This window comes from Merops nubicus, unplaced genomic scaffold, assembly GCF_000691845.1.
Source record: "Merops nubicus isolate BGI_N331 unplaced genomic scaffold, ASM69184v1 scaffold45289, whole genome shotgun sequence".
Classification (NCBI taxonomy): Eukaryota; Metazoa; Chordata; class Aves; order Coraciiformes; family Meropidae; genus Merops; species Merops nubicus.
In genome coordinates, this window is record NW_008632571.1 from 16,931 (window position 1) to 35,404 (window position 18,474).

General features: G+C 44.6%; 1 protein-coding gene across 1 annotated transcript; it reads right to left on the reverse strand.

Moving 5' to 3' along the window:
• Positions 1-4: 4 nt before the first annotated feature.
• LOC103780283 (uncharacterized protein C21orf58-like) lies at positions 5-13,170 on the reverse strand. Its single transcript, XM_008947944.1, has 8 exons — positions 13,111-13,170; positions 11,690-11,747; positions 9,963-10,030; positions 9,161-9,303; positions 8,590-8,705; positions 7,052-7,191; positions 5,141-5,313; positions 5-104 (listed from the first exon to the last, which is right to left on the reverse strand). Exons 1-8 carry the CDS (start codon positions 13,168-13,170, stop codon positions 5-7), a joined length of 858 nt encoding a protein of 285 aa, XP_008946192.1.
• Between the last annotated feature and the right edge of the window lie 5,304 nt (positions 13,171-18,474).

The window sequence follows — 18,474 nt, forward strand, 5'->3', positions numbered from 1 at the left end:
TGAGTCATGTCTGGGTTCTTCTCCCCTGGTTCATATTAAATTTTAACTCCCAGCCCAGAGACTGTTGGTCAGTCAGCCTGGTCATGTGGCCAGTCACACTGGGCCTTTAGGTGAAGAGATGTGAACGTGGTGTTACTCAGGCATTAGTAAAAGGCCTTTTTTTAAAAAATTGTAAAGGAATTCTGCAGCTGCCTTCAAGAATGTCCTAACGGAACATGCAGAGAGCAGGAGGAGAACTTGCAGCAGTTGAGCTTTTGTTGCTGCACTGGCGGGTTACAACTGCAGAGGCACTGTGGGACAAAATGCAGAGTAACTCCTGGAGCCTCGCGTGTGCTCTCCTGAGGCTGGGATGTGAACTACACTGCTTGCCCGGCCGCCTGATCCCATCTGTGAGGACATCTTTTGCCCAGGGAAGCTGTGTGTGGCTTCGGCATTTTGGGGTGTGACGCAGAGGGTTCATGCCTAATCTGCAGCAGCTTTCCAGGACTTGGATGAGGCTATAAGGAGATATCTCTGCGTGCACCATTTCACATGCCCATCCTTGGGAGATGCTCTCCCCAGCCAATGTTTCCCACAGTAAGCTTTTAAAAGGGAGGAGCCAATTACAGCCTACACACAATAATTAAACACCAGTCAGTGTAAATGCATACATTAATATACACTAACCTCCACGTATTGCTAAACCGGCAATCCACAGCCCAAAGCAGCAAATTTGTCTTGATAGGATAAAGCGGGGAATGTATCTTCTCAGCAGGGCGTGGGGGTAAAACACTATGTGGAGAGATACAATCACCAGTGTTCCTAGGTGACAGCCTGGCCACTTTACATACAAAAAGAACCAAGCAAGAAGAACCTGAGGACTTGAATGAATTTAAACAAACCTAGATTATCTACCTGAAGACATTTACATAGCCTAAACCTCTGAACTTTGGGAACTAGTACACATGCTTAATGAACTTATACATAGTAACTTCTCCTCCCAGAGGAGGCATAAAATGAAGGTAATGAGACATGGGATGTATGATGAGAAGGGGGGTACATGTTGAGGGGGATATGTAGTAGGCGTACCGGGCAGTCTGTACACTCCGAGTACCTCAGCCAATGGGGAAAGGAGGAGGGAAATTTGCGGCCGGGAAAGTAGGATAAGAATGGGGCTGCGTCCCCCAGCCAAACTGAGAGACCCCACCGGGATATGCCTGTGGCCTCTCCCTTTATTCGAATAAAGTATATTTTACAGGACTCCTCTGTCTCCTATGGGAACATCGACCTCTGGCAACGGCATTTTCCGCACAGTCTCAAAAGGAGCAAGACCAAATCCCTGCACGAGCACAGCACTGTTCTCCAGTGCCCATCCTGGTTCCGGTGCGCCAAGGGTCAGCTGCTCCTGAGGCAACGGGGAGAAAGCACCGTGCCACGCCACACCATGGCCCCACCTGGTGGTAACGTTCAAGGAGAGGACATGGGTCAAGAGGACCCACAAGCAGCCCAAGCTTAAATGAGACTGCTGCTTGAGGAGGACAGGGGTCCAAGGTGGGGCTGGCTGTGTTTTTTAAAGGCTATCAGTGCCCATTGGTCCTGGCATTGTGTCTGACTGAGTCGCCACTGAACACCATTCACTGGGTTTCTCTGATCTCCACGGTAGTGAACTGAGCCACATGATCTGACTGGCTCATGCACAGAGCAAAGAAAACAGCAGAGAGGGCAAAGAGTAAGGTATGTTTAACATAGTAAATAAATTATTCATTAATGGTTTTCAGAGTACAGACAACACACCACTAGCTTCCCACAGGGATGGTTATTATTTGGGAATACCATTTACAACACCCTTTGCACACTTGTCCGGTAGGCTTTACAGATTACTCCACCACCCTGGCTTACCCATTTGATAGCAGCACTTTAAGGTATACCAATTACCTCCTGGACTCCTGTGGATAAGACAGCATACAGCCACGTAACCAAAGCTGGGCTCGTGGTGCTGCTTTCTGCACAAGCAGCCTCAGCCGTGGCCCCTGTGCCTGCTCCGGAGGCAGGGGCCACAGGCCAATGAGGCGGGGCCTGCTCGGGAGGCGGGAGCCACAGGCACATGAGGAAGCCCCCGACCCGCTGGTGTGCAGTGCTGTCTGATATGGTAAATGGGCCACGGATTGCAGCTTTCTTCTTCTACGATGATACAGGTCACCTTCTCACCGCCAAACCTACCTCACCAGCTACCAACGACAGCTGTTGGCAAATCAGACTAAGTTTTGCCTATCAATCAGGGACTATTGATGCCTAGTGCAGTATCTTTTCTTCTGTGGAACTGTTAGGGGAAAAAAAAAATTGGTCCCTGGCTTATCTTCATCAGATTCACTCACAAACAGCACCAGGCAAAACCAACACAGGGACATGCTCCACTTTAAAAACAGGTGGTGGGAAGACATAGAGAAAGGGCTACTAGTTCATTGTTTATCTTTCTGTGTTAAACACAAACCAGGCTACCGAGAGCAGGAGAAGGTATCGCTTGATATTGATCCTTCCAAGCAGTCCTAAATAGAAACAAAAAGAACAGCATAGCATGGGCTTGGATTAAATTTTTCTCACTAATTTTCAGAGGGCAAAAGTAAAGAAGGGAAAAGTGTTTGATTTACATTGCTGAAGAACAAGACATGCCAATATCCAAACCTCAGGGTTTTTATTTTGTTATTATTTTTTTTTTAATAAAGTCTAAACCCTGATTCTATGAGGGAAAGACTGAATAGAAAAGTGATAAAATATATATACACCATGCCAGGCTCCTTAAATCACCTTCCAAACCTCTCTTTGAGGAGAAAACCTTGGGTAGCTTTGTAAATGTGAGATTTGGGAGAGACAGAGAGTCAGAGCCCTCCTGGGGCAGCAAGTGTGGGCTACAGCTAGCTGGGTGTGGGCATTGCACTTCAACATTCAAACCCAATGACTGCAGGGGCAGGTTTCTTCCTGCTCCTCTCCACTGAAAGTTTTTTTATCCAAATAGTGTAAAGCCAATTCACACAGGTAGGACAGAGCACTGGTCTTCAGGAAAATCCAGTGCCAGGGTTCTGTCTCCCTATGCAGGTAAATTGCATTTGGATCATTCCTGCTCATCTTCCGTTCCCCAGATAGGTAATTACTGTAGGACAAGTATACATGTGAGGGAGTGGAAACTAAAAACGCTGATGAAGTTTGGTGACCAAGCCCTCATTCAGGCATGCTGTGTTAGTTTGCATCGTGCTCCCCAGAACAGCAGCAGGCCCCTTTTCAGTGGGCACTTCCTCAGTTTACACACGAAGGGGACTCCCAGACTTGGAGCTGGGTCAGACTCATTTGCAAGGCCTCATATAACACTGGTGTTAAGATTATTTCAATCCTAGGGACTGCCAAGCCTGAAAGACACTTTGGGATGGGTTTTCTTGATTCTGTGAAGAGCAGCAAAAAAAAAGTAGTGATAGCTTGTGGGTGTTCTGGACTTGAAAGATGAGAGGAAACAATTGAACTAGCAGAAATGGGTGAGCAGACTACAGGTGCATGGTACATTTGTTTAGAACATCTGCAGTCTTTCTCCCGTTCACTTCTTGTACTAACAACGTGCAGTCTTACTGACACTAGGCTGTCAATCAGACAGATTCAGGAACTGTTCAGCTACAGGCTGGCCTCAGCAATGTTATGGTCCACTTGTAGAGGAACACATTCTGTCAGTATGTGGGCCACCTGCAACAAGAGAAATGGCTTCATTGTATTTGGTAACTGCCAACAGTGTTTGCTTGCTGCATACAATACAATACATACAATACACAACATAGCTTGTTGCTGTGCAGTGTTGGATCTCGTAAGTCATGGTGGAAGGTAGCTCAAGAAAAGAAAAGACAGCTTAAAAGCCATGACAAGATCTTCCTTTGCTGATTTCTGCAAATGGCTAATTGCACAGATTCTGGAAGGAGCCAAGAGATCTTTACAGATCTGTGCAGATTACAAACCCATATAAAAGTGAAAAGGGTAGAAATGTTTATCCCTTATAATCTCTTTAGACATACAGTCTGTTCAGGAATACATATCCCACACTAGAGTGCCATACTCCATGCCAGCAGGTCACCCATGGCTGAGGATGTGGCTGCTTCCATTCTGCCCTTTTGTTCACTAAAGCTTTGAAAGAGCCACTGCACAGAAATAAAAGCTCTGTTCTCACCAATGCAAGAAAATCTCCACACCAAAGTCCCCAGACACCCCACACACACTCTAGAAATGTGGATTTTTTACCAGCCCCAGCACATAAGAATTTTCAAGTGCTGCTGCTTCCATGCCTGCTTTCTTGCTGTCCCCTCCTGATGCGCACAGCAAGACTGCTGTTCTTTCTTGGCTCAGATCCCTTCTCACGGCCTCTCCTACCATCAGCATTTGCATGAGCAGACTAGTTTGAAAACAAGACCTGTGTGTGACCTTCTCACACCTAGAAAGTTGACCAGGACAAGCTCAGCCATAGCAGGGAAAGTAGAGGCAAGTGAGCCCCTGCAGGAGCCAGCTGGTGACCTCTGCTAAGGGCCTGACGGCCTAGTACCTGGGGGCAGCCTGGGGATGAGACCATCCATTTCAGCACTTGAAAAAAACACCCCAGCTGCAAGCACAGGCCTATTGTAAAGGCTCAGCTTTTTTTATGACTGCTCCCCTCCCTTCATACCATTTCGCCTCACAAGTGGTGGTGAGCTTTTTTCCCCAGGAATTTCTGATTAACAGTGTTTTAAGAAAATAAATCTTGCAGGGAACCTTAGCCTGGATGTGAAACACATGCAGTCTTTATTTAGCAGGTGTCTGCTCGGTTCACAAGGAGACCCCAGACACAAGGTAACAGCCACTGTAGAGCCATAAAGCACCACTGGGTGGTGGCTCTGTGTGGCAGGATCATCTGGAGATCATGTCCGATACATTTATTCCACACTAAGCAAGTGTCAATTACTCAAGTTATTAAAAGATTGAGTGTATCAAATCATTACTTAACCCATCTCAAACCCACTGAGGCATTAAAAACGATATTCAGGACTGGCCTTAGTGAAGAACTGTGAAGGCATGGAATTGTCAGATCTACCTTGCTACGCTACCTGTGGAGGAAGGAAGGGCCAGAAGTTTACACTGTGGCTGCCTGTTTACTTACGTAGGCAAGGCAGGGAGCACGCCCCCGGTCCAGCGGTGCACCATGGATGTGGATGGAAAGTCCCCATGGGGCACGGGGATCACTCCTGTGGGAGGGTAGTGGTGGTGGTGGTGCACCGCAGATGGCCTGGGCCTGTCTGCTTTCACAGCCAGGGGAGCAACACACTGCAGGTCCTTGTTGGAGAGAGACAAAGGGTGATCTGTGAAATCCGTACCCTCGTGGGAAGGGTCCTGGGCTGAGGGGCTGGGTTCCCCGTTTGCCATCCCTTGGTAAAGGAAGTCCTCGAGCATGTATCTGGAGATGGGGTTTGCAGGCTTCAACAGAGAAGGTCCAGCAAACACTTGGTGATTTCAGATTTCCCCTGATATTCAGAGGCACTCAGACCCCATTCTCCCAATTTATTCCACCTGTCTACTTCAGGGAAATGCTCAGACAGGATGGCCTAAGGAGGAAGGTGGAGACCGAGGAGATGCAAACTCATCCTCTGCCATCTGCCATCCCTGCTTGTACACAGAGTCCTCAGTAGAAAGCTGCAGGAGAGTCCACTGGCTCTCCAAGCATCACTGTCTGCCCCTCACATTTGCCCCAGGGCATGAGGAAAAGAGTATTCAAAACCAGGAACGCAAAGTTTAAAGAAAACAGAAAAGGGCTTCCATCCGAAGCAAGTCTCGGAGCAGCTCTGACCTGAGGAAGAGTCAGCACTGCCTGCCATTTCCACAGCAAGCCCACCCTGGGACCACGGATGGCCAAGCCAGCGGGCCCCTCTGCACCACGGGTGGTGTCCTGGGAGATGAATGCCCTGAAACACGAGAGCAAGCAGCTGCTCTTGGAGCCTTTCTGACCTGCAGACATTTGGTCCCAACAGGTGCACAAACCCATCAGCTCCCCGCAGGCCACAGGATGGCGTATGGCAGAGGATTCCATTTCCTACCCCTCTGTTAAACCCAGGGCTTGGGGCCTTTTAAACTGTCTTCTGCTTTTGCAAATAGCATGTAAGAAAGGCGAGAGTGAGCTGGGCAAGGACAGCAGAAGTGTGGGAGTTACTTTCTCAGCACCCGACAACCTTAGCATCTGAGAAAAAGAAACCAAATCTTTCTTACAGCACAAGAAAAAATAGTTAGCCTGAATATGGAGTAGTAGGAAAAGTACAGGGGAAGTTTTTGCAATGCTGATACACTGCCTCCTCCCTGAAGATGAACTGTCCTTGCTTCTAAAGAAATAAATGCTACAAAGTAGAGACTAGAAATACATTTTTCCAAAGCACTCAAGGACACTAAGGAACTGTATCACCATGTTAAAAATAGCTTAGGAACTCGGCATCTAAGGTTATGTTCAAAATTACCTACCTCTTATCAGGCACTGGACACATTTTGGAAAAATCCCTGTAGGAATCTATACATCAAAATATATTTAAGATCTGTCCTTTTAGAGTTCAGTAGCCATTGGTTTTCAGTGAGACAGGAACTAGAGCAGTGGAACTCCCAAAACACTCACAAAATCTGTGCTTCAGCTCTAGTCCATTTGAAACTGCCAGGTCAAATTTTACCAAGCACAAATATTGCCCTGCTGTTTGCAGCAAGTGGACCTGCAGCAGCAGACACCCAGCATAGATGTCTTCCATGCATACTCTGTTTAACAGCACAGGACAGATAATTTTCAGAGCTGGACTGAATCCAGTTTGCACTTGTGGAGTAGACATTCTCCCATCAGGTCCTTTCACAGCACTCATCATGCTAAAGAGGCAGGCTGTGCTGTGCTCAGTAGAGGTCTTCTGGTGCAGTGGGTTTCAAGATGTGCACAGCTGTTAAACATTCCAGACCTTCTGCATGTTTTGTCCAGGCCCTGCACCCTCTCCAGATCAACCATTGCCTCGTGTGAGCACAAGTGCCCTTCAGACTTCAGTGTCATTACCTGCTGTGGATGCTGAAGCAGAGGAGAGCTGGCTCCAGCAGGCTGTGCAAACGCCATCGGAGGCAGAGCCTTCAGCATCATGTTCTGCATGATGATCTGGTGCATCTGAGCATTCTGCATCAGCATCATCTCTACCATATCTGGGAAGAGGTCACCACAAGGAAGAAAGTAAGAGCTTTATCAGCAACTGACAAGAAGCAGAGGAATCTTGGGAAGAAGTGCCCATGAGCGTATAGACTGCAGCCAAGACAAAGCAGCTGAAAGGGACATGTGAAGGATATCAGCATTATTTGCCCAGGCAGTGTGAAATCAATGTCTATGAGTAAGACTGCTCACACCAGCTTCCCTGTTTCTCCTCCCTTCAACATGAAAACTGCTGTTGAGCATTTTCTGTCTGTTAGTTCTCCTGCAAGCCCACCTCTCTGTCTGTGCTGACAGGCAAGCTGGAGAAGGGCTGAGCACTAGAGCTCCCTCACTCGCTCCAGCAGGGACTGGCTCTTTACAGTGCTCTCCCCCGCTTCCGCTCACGATGACTGCTTTCCATGAGGGAGGTTTCCTCAACTTTATGTGATAGTGCAGTGCCACCTTGAGAGCCCACTGCATGCACATCAAATCTGCTTACCACGATCTCTGGGTCCTAATTACAAAGGACCTGTGCAGTGGAATGAATTTGCTTGGAAGGAGGGAGGTGGGGAAAAATAGATGAAAGAAAAAAAACAAACAAACAAAAAAACAAACCCAACTTTCCTATTTTTTTAAACTAGTCATACCAAAAGTAGTTTACATACATCCGTCTCAGAAAAGTTATGAATTAACTTGGACTGTTTATGAAACTAAACTCTGATTCAAAAATCCATACACTTAGATTAAGAAAGAGCTGATAAATGTTGCAGTTTCATGACTGAGGATTCCTCTGTGGGATGAAGAATTCTTTGGCTGGAGGTTGAGCCAGGGAAGCCAATACATGCACAAAAACCTGGAATATTTCACAGTAGCATCCACCTATGTTTAGAAGCAAACTCTATAGTGCATGACATCTATATGGGGATGCACTATATTTAGAACAGCACTTTTGGCTTTTCTGTCTTGCTTCCAAACATGGGGCATAATAAAAACCTGTGTTTGTTCTGAGGAGACTGAACAGCAGGTTAAGAAGGAGCAAAAGAATAAACACAGATTTGAGATGCCTGCTTGTTAATTTTGGGATCATGAGTGTGCATGAGTCTGACCTTGTTAATATTACTCGGTGCCTTGCATTGAGCTGGTTTGCTTCCCTAAACTTCCCTGGTAGCTTAGGCTGGCTTCGCTGTGTTCGTAGTCCCTTTTTCTCTAGTTTTAGCAATAACAGTTTTCTGAAAGCCTCTCAGAAATAGTATCTAGTCCACAATCCCCACAGGTCTAGCAGCAGCCCAGTTGTGACACAGGACATCACTAACTAGCTTGGATGCCATCCCTTGCCCCTTTCCACTTGCTGTGGCACCTTGCCTGCCCTCTGAGCCTGGTGATGGGAGCTGGCTGTTAAATGGAGGGTACGTGACCTTCTTTAATGCTTCCAGAGCGGGAGGCTACAAAAGGCTGGGCAGGGGGGATCTGCGTGATCAGGGGAGGTGGCTGAGGTAACTGCTGGATGATGGTGGCAGGCTGAGGTGGCATCTGAAAAAGAGGGGAAAATGGTGAAGTCAGGTTGGTTTTGGACAGCTCCATCATCTTTGGGAGTGCAGACCAGCTGGTGTTGTCTGGTTGGGCTTCAGCAAGGCTTTGGACTGTTTCCCATTACATCCTCAAGGAGAAGCTGTTGAGATTGTGGGCTGCACGAGCAGACAGGGATGTGCATTGGAAACTGCCTGAACAGCCAGGCCAGAGCATTGGCAGTCCTCCCACTCCTCTTGCTACCTCATTGCTGTGGCAAGTCATTCACGCTATGAATTTTGTGCCCTATTTCTGTGACAATTTCCTTTAGATTTTGCCTAAGGCAGTAAGGATCCCATACAACAGCACAAGACCTATCTTCCCTTTCAGTGGGATGAGAGTTTCCATACAGCTCTTAAGCAGTTGTTATCTCAGACTGGCACAGCACAAGTGATGTTCCCAAAAAGAGAGATACTTAATGCCTGCTGGATAATCCTTGGTGATTCTGCTTGGGGAACTGGGAAGGGTATCTGGTAGACATGGGGGGAGGCAGCTCTGTGGTTAGGATAGCGACCTCCAGCTGGTGCAGGGGGCTGTGAAAGCTCTTCCAGAAGATGCTGCTCCTGCAAAATCAAATTACTTTCTTTAAGAAAACTTTGTCACAGAAAGGCAGACAGTACTGTTACACTCTCTGGATTAAATGGGATTAGCCCCTAGGAGCTTGCAGCAGGTTGCAGCCCAACTCACCAAAACACTGCTGCAAAAACATCTAGCACTGACATGCAGACCACAGGCAACTGCTGTGTGAAGGGAAGCACTCAGCCAGTGCCCACACAAGTATAAAGACAGTTTTTCTGTATGGAAAAAATAGTGAAAAACAAACTGCCAAAAGTCTGGTAAAGTGTTTCACTGTTGGTACACTCTATGAACTAGGAATAAGTAACAGTTACTATTGTCCCTATTTCAGCAGCATTAAAAACCCCCTCTTTGCATTTGGCAATACCCCAGAGAATTTACGATACAGCAGTTCAGGACACCAACCCACAGACTAACTGAAGCCAGTGGGAGCTTTGTTAGCTGTGGTGAGGGAAGACACACTGCTGTGCAGCCCCTTTCCCTGATCAGCTGGCCCAGTCTCTATACTGTGAACCAACAGAGGATTGTCCTGAATTCTGCCCTGTCCAAGAGGTAAAGGACAGGAAAAAAATGAATCCACATTGTCAGTGGACGTGCAGTTAACCAAGCCCTTTCTGTTGTTTCTATCCAGAGAGAGGGCTCTTACCCTAAGCTCCTGCAGGAGATCTTTCCTTCGATTTAGGGCACTTTGGAGCATATCCTCATGTCTGTTTCCTGAAGGAGGAAATGTCTATTATCTTCTCAAAGGATCACAAAGAACTATTATAGTACCTACATTGTGAGATAAATTTTGGACAGCTTGACTTCTTCCACAAAAGATTTTAGGCTACTTTTCTTGTCAAATCCACCAACGGACAATGACTCTATGCCACAGGCAGACACAGCCACTCAGCAGCTCTGCAAGTGCAACTCACCTTTTCTGAAAAGAAACTTTTCCAATTACTCTCTAAAGCCCTTTTTAACAACCTGGTTTAAGAACTCATTTCAGCTTGGATTTTTCTATATATATATTCTGTACACACAGAGCATGATTGTGCAAAGTGTAAAAGTTGGTTGCAATGTATCAAAACAAACTCCGTTTTGAATGTCAGCTTTCATGTTCCTTTTATTTTTTTTGTTCCCAGCCAACCTCCTTTTCAGTTCTTCCCACATACAGTTGATTTTTTAACTCAGTTAAAATGAAAATAAAAAGGAACATTTTCGGATACTTTGGAGGCATGCCTGGCATCTGCTCTGAAAAATATCACTTTGTATTTTGAAACCATAAGTTGTTAAGGGGACTTTTAATTTTTGGCCACAGCATTGTAAGTTTCCAACTATTTGTGCATCACCTCAATAAATATAAGCCTGGAGTACAATTTAGAATTATTACTGATCTTCTGGTAGCCTTTAATCCATAGGTAACAATTATAAACCCTGCATATGCCATTCAAAGGAACGAATGCACTGCACACAGCACATATAGCTTCCATGGGAGTGTTGTTTGAAGGGAACATGCTATTTGTACATGAAATATCACAGCAGACTTCAATAAAGACAGAAGCTATATTAATCTCCCTTATTTATCAACTTTTAGCTGATTCACTAGCTTGTATGAAGAATTGTCTAAACTTGGGAACTTTCACAAGCATGGGATTCCTGACCCCTCTGCCCAAACCCAAGTCAGGATGTGAACATATATGCATGGTTTCCTGATAAAATGGTTCCCAGCTCTTACCAACACTCAGTACTAATTCACTATTCAGTATAACAATCTGTTTCATAAGCCAAGTCACATTTTTTCACACTGGAAACCACGTTCTGGTCTGCACAAGGCTGTCTTGGTCAGCTTTGAAGGTGCAAAGCAGCATTAGTAGTGGAGCTTTCCTCTTTCCTGGACCCCTCAGAGACACCCAGCTGTCCTAACATCTCCTTTTCAGGATCACCAAAGCCAGCCATACAGCTGGACTGCAACAGGAGCTCACTCCTAGGTATAGGAACTAGGACAAATTGGATCACCAGCTGAAACAGCATCTGCAATTGAGAGGCTGCAGAGGACACCAGGGCAGGAATTCATTCTTATGTCAGTGCTCAGCTGGTTGATCACTTCCCTTTGTCAAAAAAAAGGAAAAAGTTCAAGAAATTCAAAAGATAAAGAGATAAAGTGTAGATAGCTGCACAGTATGGCAAGTCTATTCTCCATGCATCAAGGCTGCTAAGATTCACCAGCTTGGTTAGGACTGAGATTAGTATGCAGTCTGTCTTTATTGCATAAGCTTCACTGGAACTTGTATTTTTGCTGCTGGTGTGACCTACTGAGAAACTCGTGCCTGCCAACATCAGTAAGCCCTTTCCACATTATGCCCAAAATCAGAACAAATGCTTCTCTTTTACTTGCAGCTGGGAGAGGTGACTTCATCTTCTCTAGGTTCTCCTGTTCGTTTTCTAGTCTCTGTCGGTAGAATCACAACAAGAACCGATTGTAAGTCAGGCAGCAAAGCTCACAACAATTTTCAACCCTAACTTACAGGCATAGATTTGGGATGGAGGAAACAAAGCAGAAGTGGAGGCAAGTGGTACTTTTTAACAGCTAAATCACAGTTAATAAAATATTCATAGAAGTGTGAAATGCCTCCGTACAAATCTAGTCACGGAAAAAGAACAGTTTCCAACTGGCCAGGCTGTCCCAGACCTGGAAATTGATAGCATAGTGAATCAGGAGACCTATTTGTCCTATCATTTATTTTGTAAGGCAGAGAGCTGGATCATATGAAGAATTCCACGCCAGACAGTTTTGAGTATTTGGTGCACAAATAGGCCTAAATGGCCCTGACCAGCCTTACCAGGGGCTTCCATACACACCTGCCACTCATGTGCCCAGAAACCTCTTTACTCTCAGCTCTAGGTCTTCAGTGCTTACCTGAGCTGCATTGGATGAGTAGTTGGTCTGCAGTTCAACCACAGCTGTGCCTGTGACTGGCCATGGATTCTACTAACCCTGATCCCAACCTGCGGGCACTTCCCAGGTTGTCCTTGGACTTGCCTTATCACCATGAGCTTGCCTGGTAGATCTGGACTTTTAGTTGAACCTGACCACCATTATTTCCTGCTTTCCTTGCTTGGGTTTGGACAACCAGGCCCCTACCCTGCTGCCTATGCTATTGTGCTCAAATAATATTGCACACTGATGATCATAAATTCAAGACCTTTTGGTCATGCATAGGCTCTTTTCTTGGTTCTGCGTGGCTCCACACAGGTGAAAGCCTTGCCTTCAAATAGCTGCTGCACCTAAGACAAAAGACTCCGCTGCAGAGACAGGTTAGATGCCACTTTCAGCATTCACATCTCCAGGCAAGCCACTTCTCCTTCCAGACAACTCTTTAAGTAGCTTCGGGAGGACACTGAAGCAGAAGATTCATGCTAGCAGATGTCATAAGATATCAAAAAAAGAAAAAAAAAAACAAAAACAAAAACAAAAACCAAAAATCTGAAATTGCCTTAAAACAATCTGAAGTCATCTTTACTCAAAATTTACTCCTAAACATTGCCTGTGACAACCCAAACTGGTTTAGACCTAGCTGGTAACATCTCCCATAAGATCAAAGTCACATCAACGCTATTCTTAATTTACTGTAGGTCCATATAAACTTATACAATATTATTTAAGAAAGTGACAATGACTGTAGCACCACTGTACATTGGTTTGCCCCTGCTGCAGATCCTCTTCGTATCTCAGTAGAAGTACAATGTTAAAGCTTAAACGTTCAAGAGCAAAAAGCAGAGCAAAGATTACCACTGCAGAGTTATTCCCTTACCTTTTCTAGGAGTTTGAGTTTCAGTCGCATCAGGTCATCCACTACTGAAGGATCTGTCATTATAGTAGTCTCCTGGAAGAGTAGGCAGGCAAAAACAGGTTAAAAAGCTAAGCAAAGGCAGACAGGTTTTCAGTATCCATTTTTTTCCCCCCCTCTGTGTTTTTCACAGAAGAATAATTCCATTAGGGAAAAAAAAAAACAAACCAAACAAACAAGATTGTGAGCTATTGAGGGAAGAAGATAAAAGCTCCAGATTCACTCCCAAATAAAAATAAGTACAGATGTTCACCACAGTGTCAGAGACACAGCTTTTACTGCCATTCCTCTCAATGTATTTTTGGGCTGGAGGTTGCGGTGGTCACAGAAGGGTGAAAACTTGTCTGTTCTTAATTGTTGCTAGCCTTTCCCCAGCAGTGTCACTAAGCCTGTGTTGTTAGTGTCTTCTAAGCAGCTCAGAGTTTTGTGACTGGAACATGGTTGCTAAGTTTGTAGTGTCAATCCACAACATAAACAATTTAGTCTCCAGGTGGAGAAGCTTATGTGCCTTTTGTAACGTACATAGGGAAAGGAAAAAAGAAATAACAGTCAGTGGTTCTTTAACACAATCCCAGTGCTAGGAGTCAGATTTTGATTTTGCTCATTCATAACCAATAGCAACGTTGATCCCATTGTAAGGAGCCTGTACACTTTTGATAAAGTCCTTCATATGAGTTTTCACCACCAGATAGTAACTAAAACCTCAAAAAATTAAGTGACATAGCTTAAACTCATCCCCAGAACAGTAAAAGATAAAGAGGCAACAATATAATGTCCTTCTGCTTACCATCTCCCAAGCAACCTGTAGGGTGTCTCTGTCTCCCAGCAAAGCCCTACCAGCATGAAAAACAAGGCAACACTTCTCAGTGGCATCTATAAAATGAACACAGCATGAGAAAGAAAACAGGTAACAGATATACACTCAGCATCACATTTTAAGCCTGGTTCTGCTCCTTGGAAAGTGAAATCACAACCCCTTCCTCACTTGAAGGCCATGTTAAAACTGCAGCTGAGCCACTGCTGGCAGCTGGAGCAGCTGATAGGTGCTTGTAGGGAGCTGTGTGGTAGCAGAACAGACCATCTCTTCCAGCTGAGGCCCACGCGGCATGTGTGTGCAATCTGTCTTTAAAAACACACAGGCTGGTAGTCACTAGGGAGGTTATAGAAACTGAGACGTGGGCACGCCAAAAATAGCTGTGCTGTGTCAGAGCCTAGGCTCAGCTTTCTTTGGCAGCATTCATTTGTGAATGCTACAAGTGACAGGGCAGAACAAAAAATCTTCTCACCTGCCAGCAGTTTTCCTGAGCAACAGCTCTGTGTATATTTTTCTACATTAAAAACCCAATAGATTTTTTTCTCCTTTATCTTTAACATCTTTGATCCCTTCATCCCTTGGGCAGCTGCAAACCACTTTTGACAAGGAGTTTCCTAGTTGTCTTAAGCATAAGCCGGGTTATGCAAGTAAACTGCATAAATATAGATTATTTAACTGTGAGGCAAAAAAAGGGTTACATTTAGACTATTTTAAATCTAGATTCCTAGAAAGTTTATTGGAAATCTTCTCATTTATTATGGTAAATTTATATGACTGTTCTCCACGTACTTTTTTTGGAACTTAGAATCATAGAAACATAGAATCATTTAGTTATCATATTCCCATTCAGGTATCAATTTCTAAGCACGAGAATATAATTTGTCCTCAAATGGCAGATTTTCCTTACTCATTGATCTCATAACTTGGCTAGGAAGGTATAATGCAAGAACCCACATGAACTGCTGCCATATCCACCTCTCAGCCTCAGCTATCAGCCACTCTTAGAAGGTGCTGCATCAGCCTCTCTTAGAAGGTGCTGCATCAGCCTCATCTTTGATCACACCGTGGCTGTATGTCTGTTTGTACAGTCTCATGTTTATCCTAGTTGCTTCTCTCTGTATGCTTCTAGTTCATAAACCCTTCTGTGATAGGGTGACCAGGGAGGTGGACAGGGCACGTGGGCAGTGACGTAGCAAAGCAAGCTGTGCTGGCGTCTCCAGACAACCACAACAGCAGCAGGTTGACTGAGTCATTGCTGGTGCTGGAGCAGGCTTTCAGACTGCTGATGTTTTATACCATCAGCTGGTTTGAAAAAGTGCCCTCTAGAAGTTCAATTTCTAGAGCTTTCATCGCAATATGAATAGCTACAAGAAAGGCTGACAAAAAGAACTGAGTGTAAGTATTCAGTTAAAAACCACAGCACTACTGTTAGGCAACTGAGTTGACTATAGAGGAAAGGAAGAGACAGAAATTCTGCTGGAGGTGACAGGTATCCCAGAGAAAATCCAATACTAGGTTAAAAAAATGCTTTCCAGTAAATCTGCTGAGAGACTTTTCTTTTCCAAGAGTTATGGATGCCTTGATCACAGTGGGATCCCTACTCTAGGAACATCTCACAATCTGCTGATTAATGACTTGCCAAAAACATGCCAGGTGGACACAAGAGAGTCCTTCCAAAGGAGTTCTGTAGTTACACTGAATCACAGACTAGGGATCACACATGAATATGGTGATGCAAAAGAGAAAACCAGACAAATTTAATTCTGCAAAGGATTAACAGGACTGTTATGTGCACCTCACAGGAGATAAATTATTCTGCTCTATTTCTGCTATTCTGCTATAATTTCTCTATTATTTTGCTCTAGTGCTGATGTCAAAGTTTGAATATTGTGCCTAATTTTAGACCTGGTGGTTTAAGAGGGAAAGAAAGTCCAGGAAAAAAAAAAAAACAAAGGTACATTTACAAAATTTAAGTTTTGAGGAAGACTTAAAAGAACTGGCTTTCTTTAGTTAAGAAATAAATGGTGAGAAGAGGACAAGCTAGCAACCTTTAAATAAATGAAATTATACAATCAAGAGCAGGGTAGGGTTTTTCCATCTGAAAAGACTGGGCAAGAAGCATTTGACTTGGTGAGTGAGAGGAAAACATGATAAAAAAAAATCTTAAATATACAGTAAGATAAATGATGGAGCAGCTATCTAAGAAAAAAGTTCTACTGAAGCTGTTTAAAAGCAATACAGAAAAACAACTGTGATGAACTTCGTAGAACTGTTGCACCTCTCCTCAGATACAAGACTGGATCAGATAACCTGGTGAGGTCCATATCAGTACTACATTTCTACAATGTCTTTTAATAATTTTGATTCTTTATACCCTTAATTTTCATTACTATGGTTTTTAAAGCTTAACATAAAAAGAAGCAAATTGGCACCATGAAAATATCAGAGATTATAACCTTTCAGACTCTGGTTCCAGAGGGAGGAGTCTTTATCACTGCAGTCTTAGACGAGTGTTTTAAAAAAAGAATTAAAAGCATAAAAAAAGAACCACACACAAATCACTAATGGAGAAGTACATATAATTTTCTTCCAATCAATTATTTGCTTCTGCCAATTGTAGTGTTACAAATTAACACTTGAGAGCTCTCTTTAGGCTGCGTGGCGGTTACAAGTATGGTAAAAATCTCCTATCTGTATGTGAAACTAAACATATGAATAAAACATTTTAATTAGCATTATTTCATGCCACTGTCCTATAACAATGTACAATGTTGAGTTTTACTCTTAGTTCTGAAAACAGTGATCCTAGTTTGAACCAAATTATATACTATACTTATTGTCTTATGTGACAGGGGCAAACCACTACTCTCTTCAAATGCCGCTCATTTATTTGCAGATGCATTGCAACAGCACCCACAGTTTGCAGTAAGGTTTCGTTGCCAGCCTGATCTTAGTGCAGGGAGGATATGCCCCAGCAGAAACAGAGATGGTGGCTCCATCACCCTGTCTGGGTGGCTTCAGCTCCCCCACTGCAAAGCTGCACCAGCAGTACAGAACCTGAGTCCAGCTGCTGCCAGGACAGTTTGGGTAGTACCTAAATGGTGTTGCTGGTGCTGATTGTGAGCTAGCTGGCGTGCCACTGAAGAGATGTCCCTTTTCAAATATCTCCACTTGTGTGAAAATATAATCCACAAGTTTGTTATTTAAAAAAAAAAAAAGGAAGAAAATAATTACCAATAAATAAAAATCTATTATACACAAGCAAACACGACTTATTTAACATGTTTTGGTGGAGTAAGAAGTCAAAGTAGTAATTTATGGGAAACCATTTTTTTTTAAAGTGATGTGTCTAACAAAATTGCCATTGTAAATGTCACGGTATATTATCTTTTTTATTTGAAGAAATTTCTTTGTTCTGAGCTTACCAGTTTCCTTTTGCTTCTCAGGTGGTGCCAATTACACAAGCTTTTCCATGAAGAAATTTCCTAATTTGGACTTTACTTCTTAGCATCGAGTAGGGACAAACTCAGAATCCTGGCTATGGTGTCAGAGGATGTAGCAGTACTAGCACACAAAACAAATAAACAAAAAAACCCTCAAGGGCTGACAAAGCAGGAGGTGACCAGAGTTAGCCTCAGGAATCTCTCTTCACTGTCATGAGGACATGCATGTCCTCACATGCAAGGTCCATCCTGGCATGGTTTGCTCACAGTCCATTCTCACCATTATGTCATTGCATGGTTTGCTTGCTGTCCATTCTTCCTTAGAAGAGCAAAACTGACTTTGAAGAAAAGGAAAGCCAACCAGCACCATTCTTCTGCAACCTCTGCAGGTTTTAAAACCGTATCTCTGGACACATGTAGAGAAAGTCTTCTCAACCCTGCCTTGCCCCTAGCACACTCAGCTGTCTCTATGGAGCATCGAGCACACACTTCTCCAGACTTTCTGATGTCTACACTGAAAATTTACAGAGATCATTGAATCGTAGAATCATTAAGGTTGGAAAAGACCTCTAATGTCATCAGGTCCAACCATTAACCCAACACTACCATGACCACTCAACCATGTCCCCAAGTGCCACATCCACACCTTCTTTGAACCCCCCCAGGGATAGAGGGTGCCCCCCCCCCCTCCCTGGGCAGCCTGTTCCAATGCCTCACCACTCCATCAGGAAAGAAATTCTTCCTGATAGCCAATAAAAACCTCCCCTGGCACACCGTCAGCCCGGTTCCCCTTGTCCTATTGGTAGTTACTTGGGAGCAGAGACCAACCCCGACCCCACTCGAGCCTCCTGTCAGGGAGTTGTGGAGCACAATACGGTCTCCACTCCAGCACCGCGGGAGACCAGGGGTTTGGTACAGAATAGCCGGTTCCGAGAACACAGGTGTGGACGGTGGTCGAAACCCCGCAGAACAAACGCAGCGGGTGGGGGAGCCAGCTCTAGCTCGTCACCTGGTTAGCGGAACGCCCGCGTTCGGTGGGAAACGCCCCGGCAGCGCTGCCGGGCGGGCAGA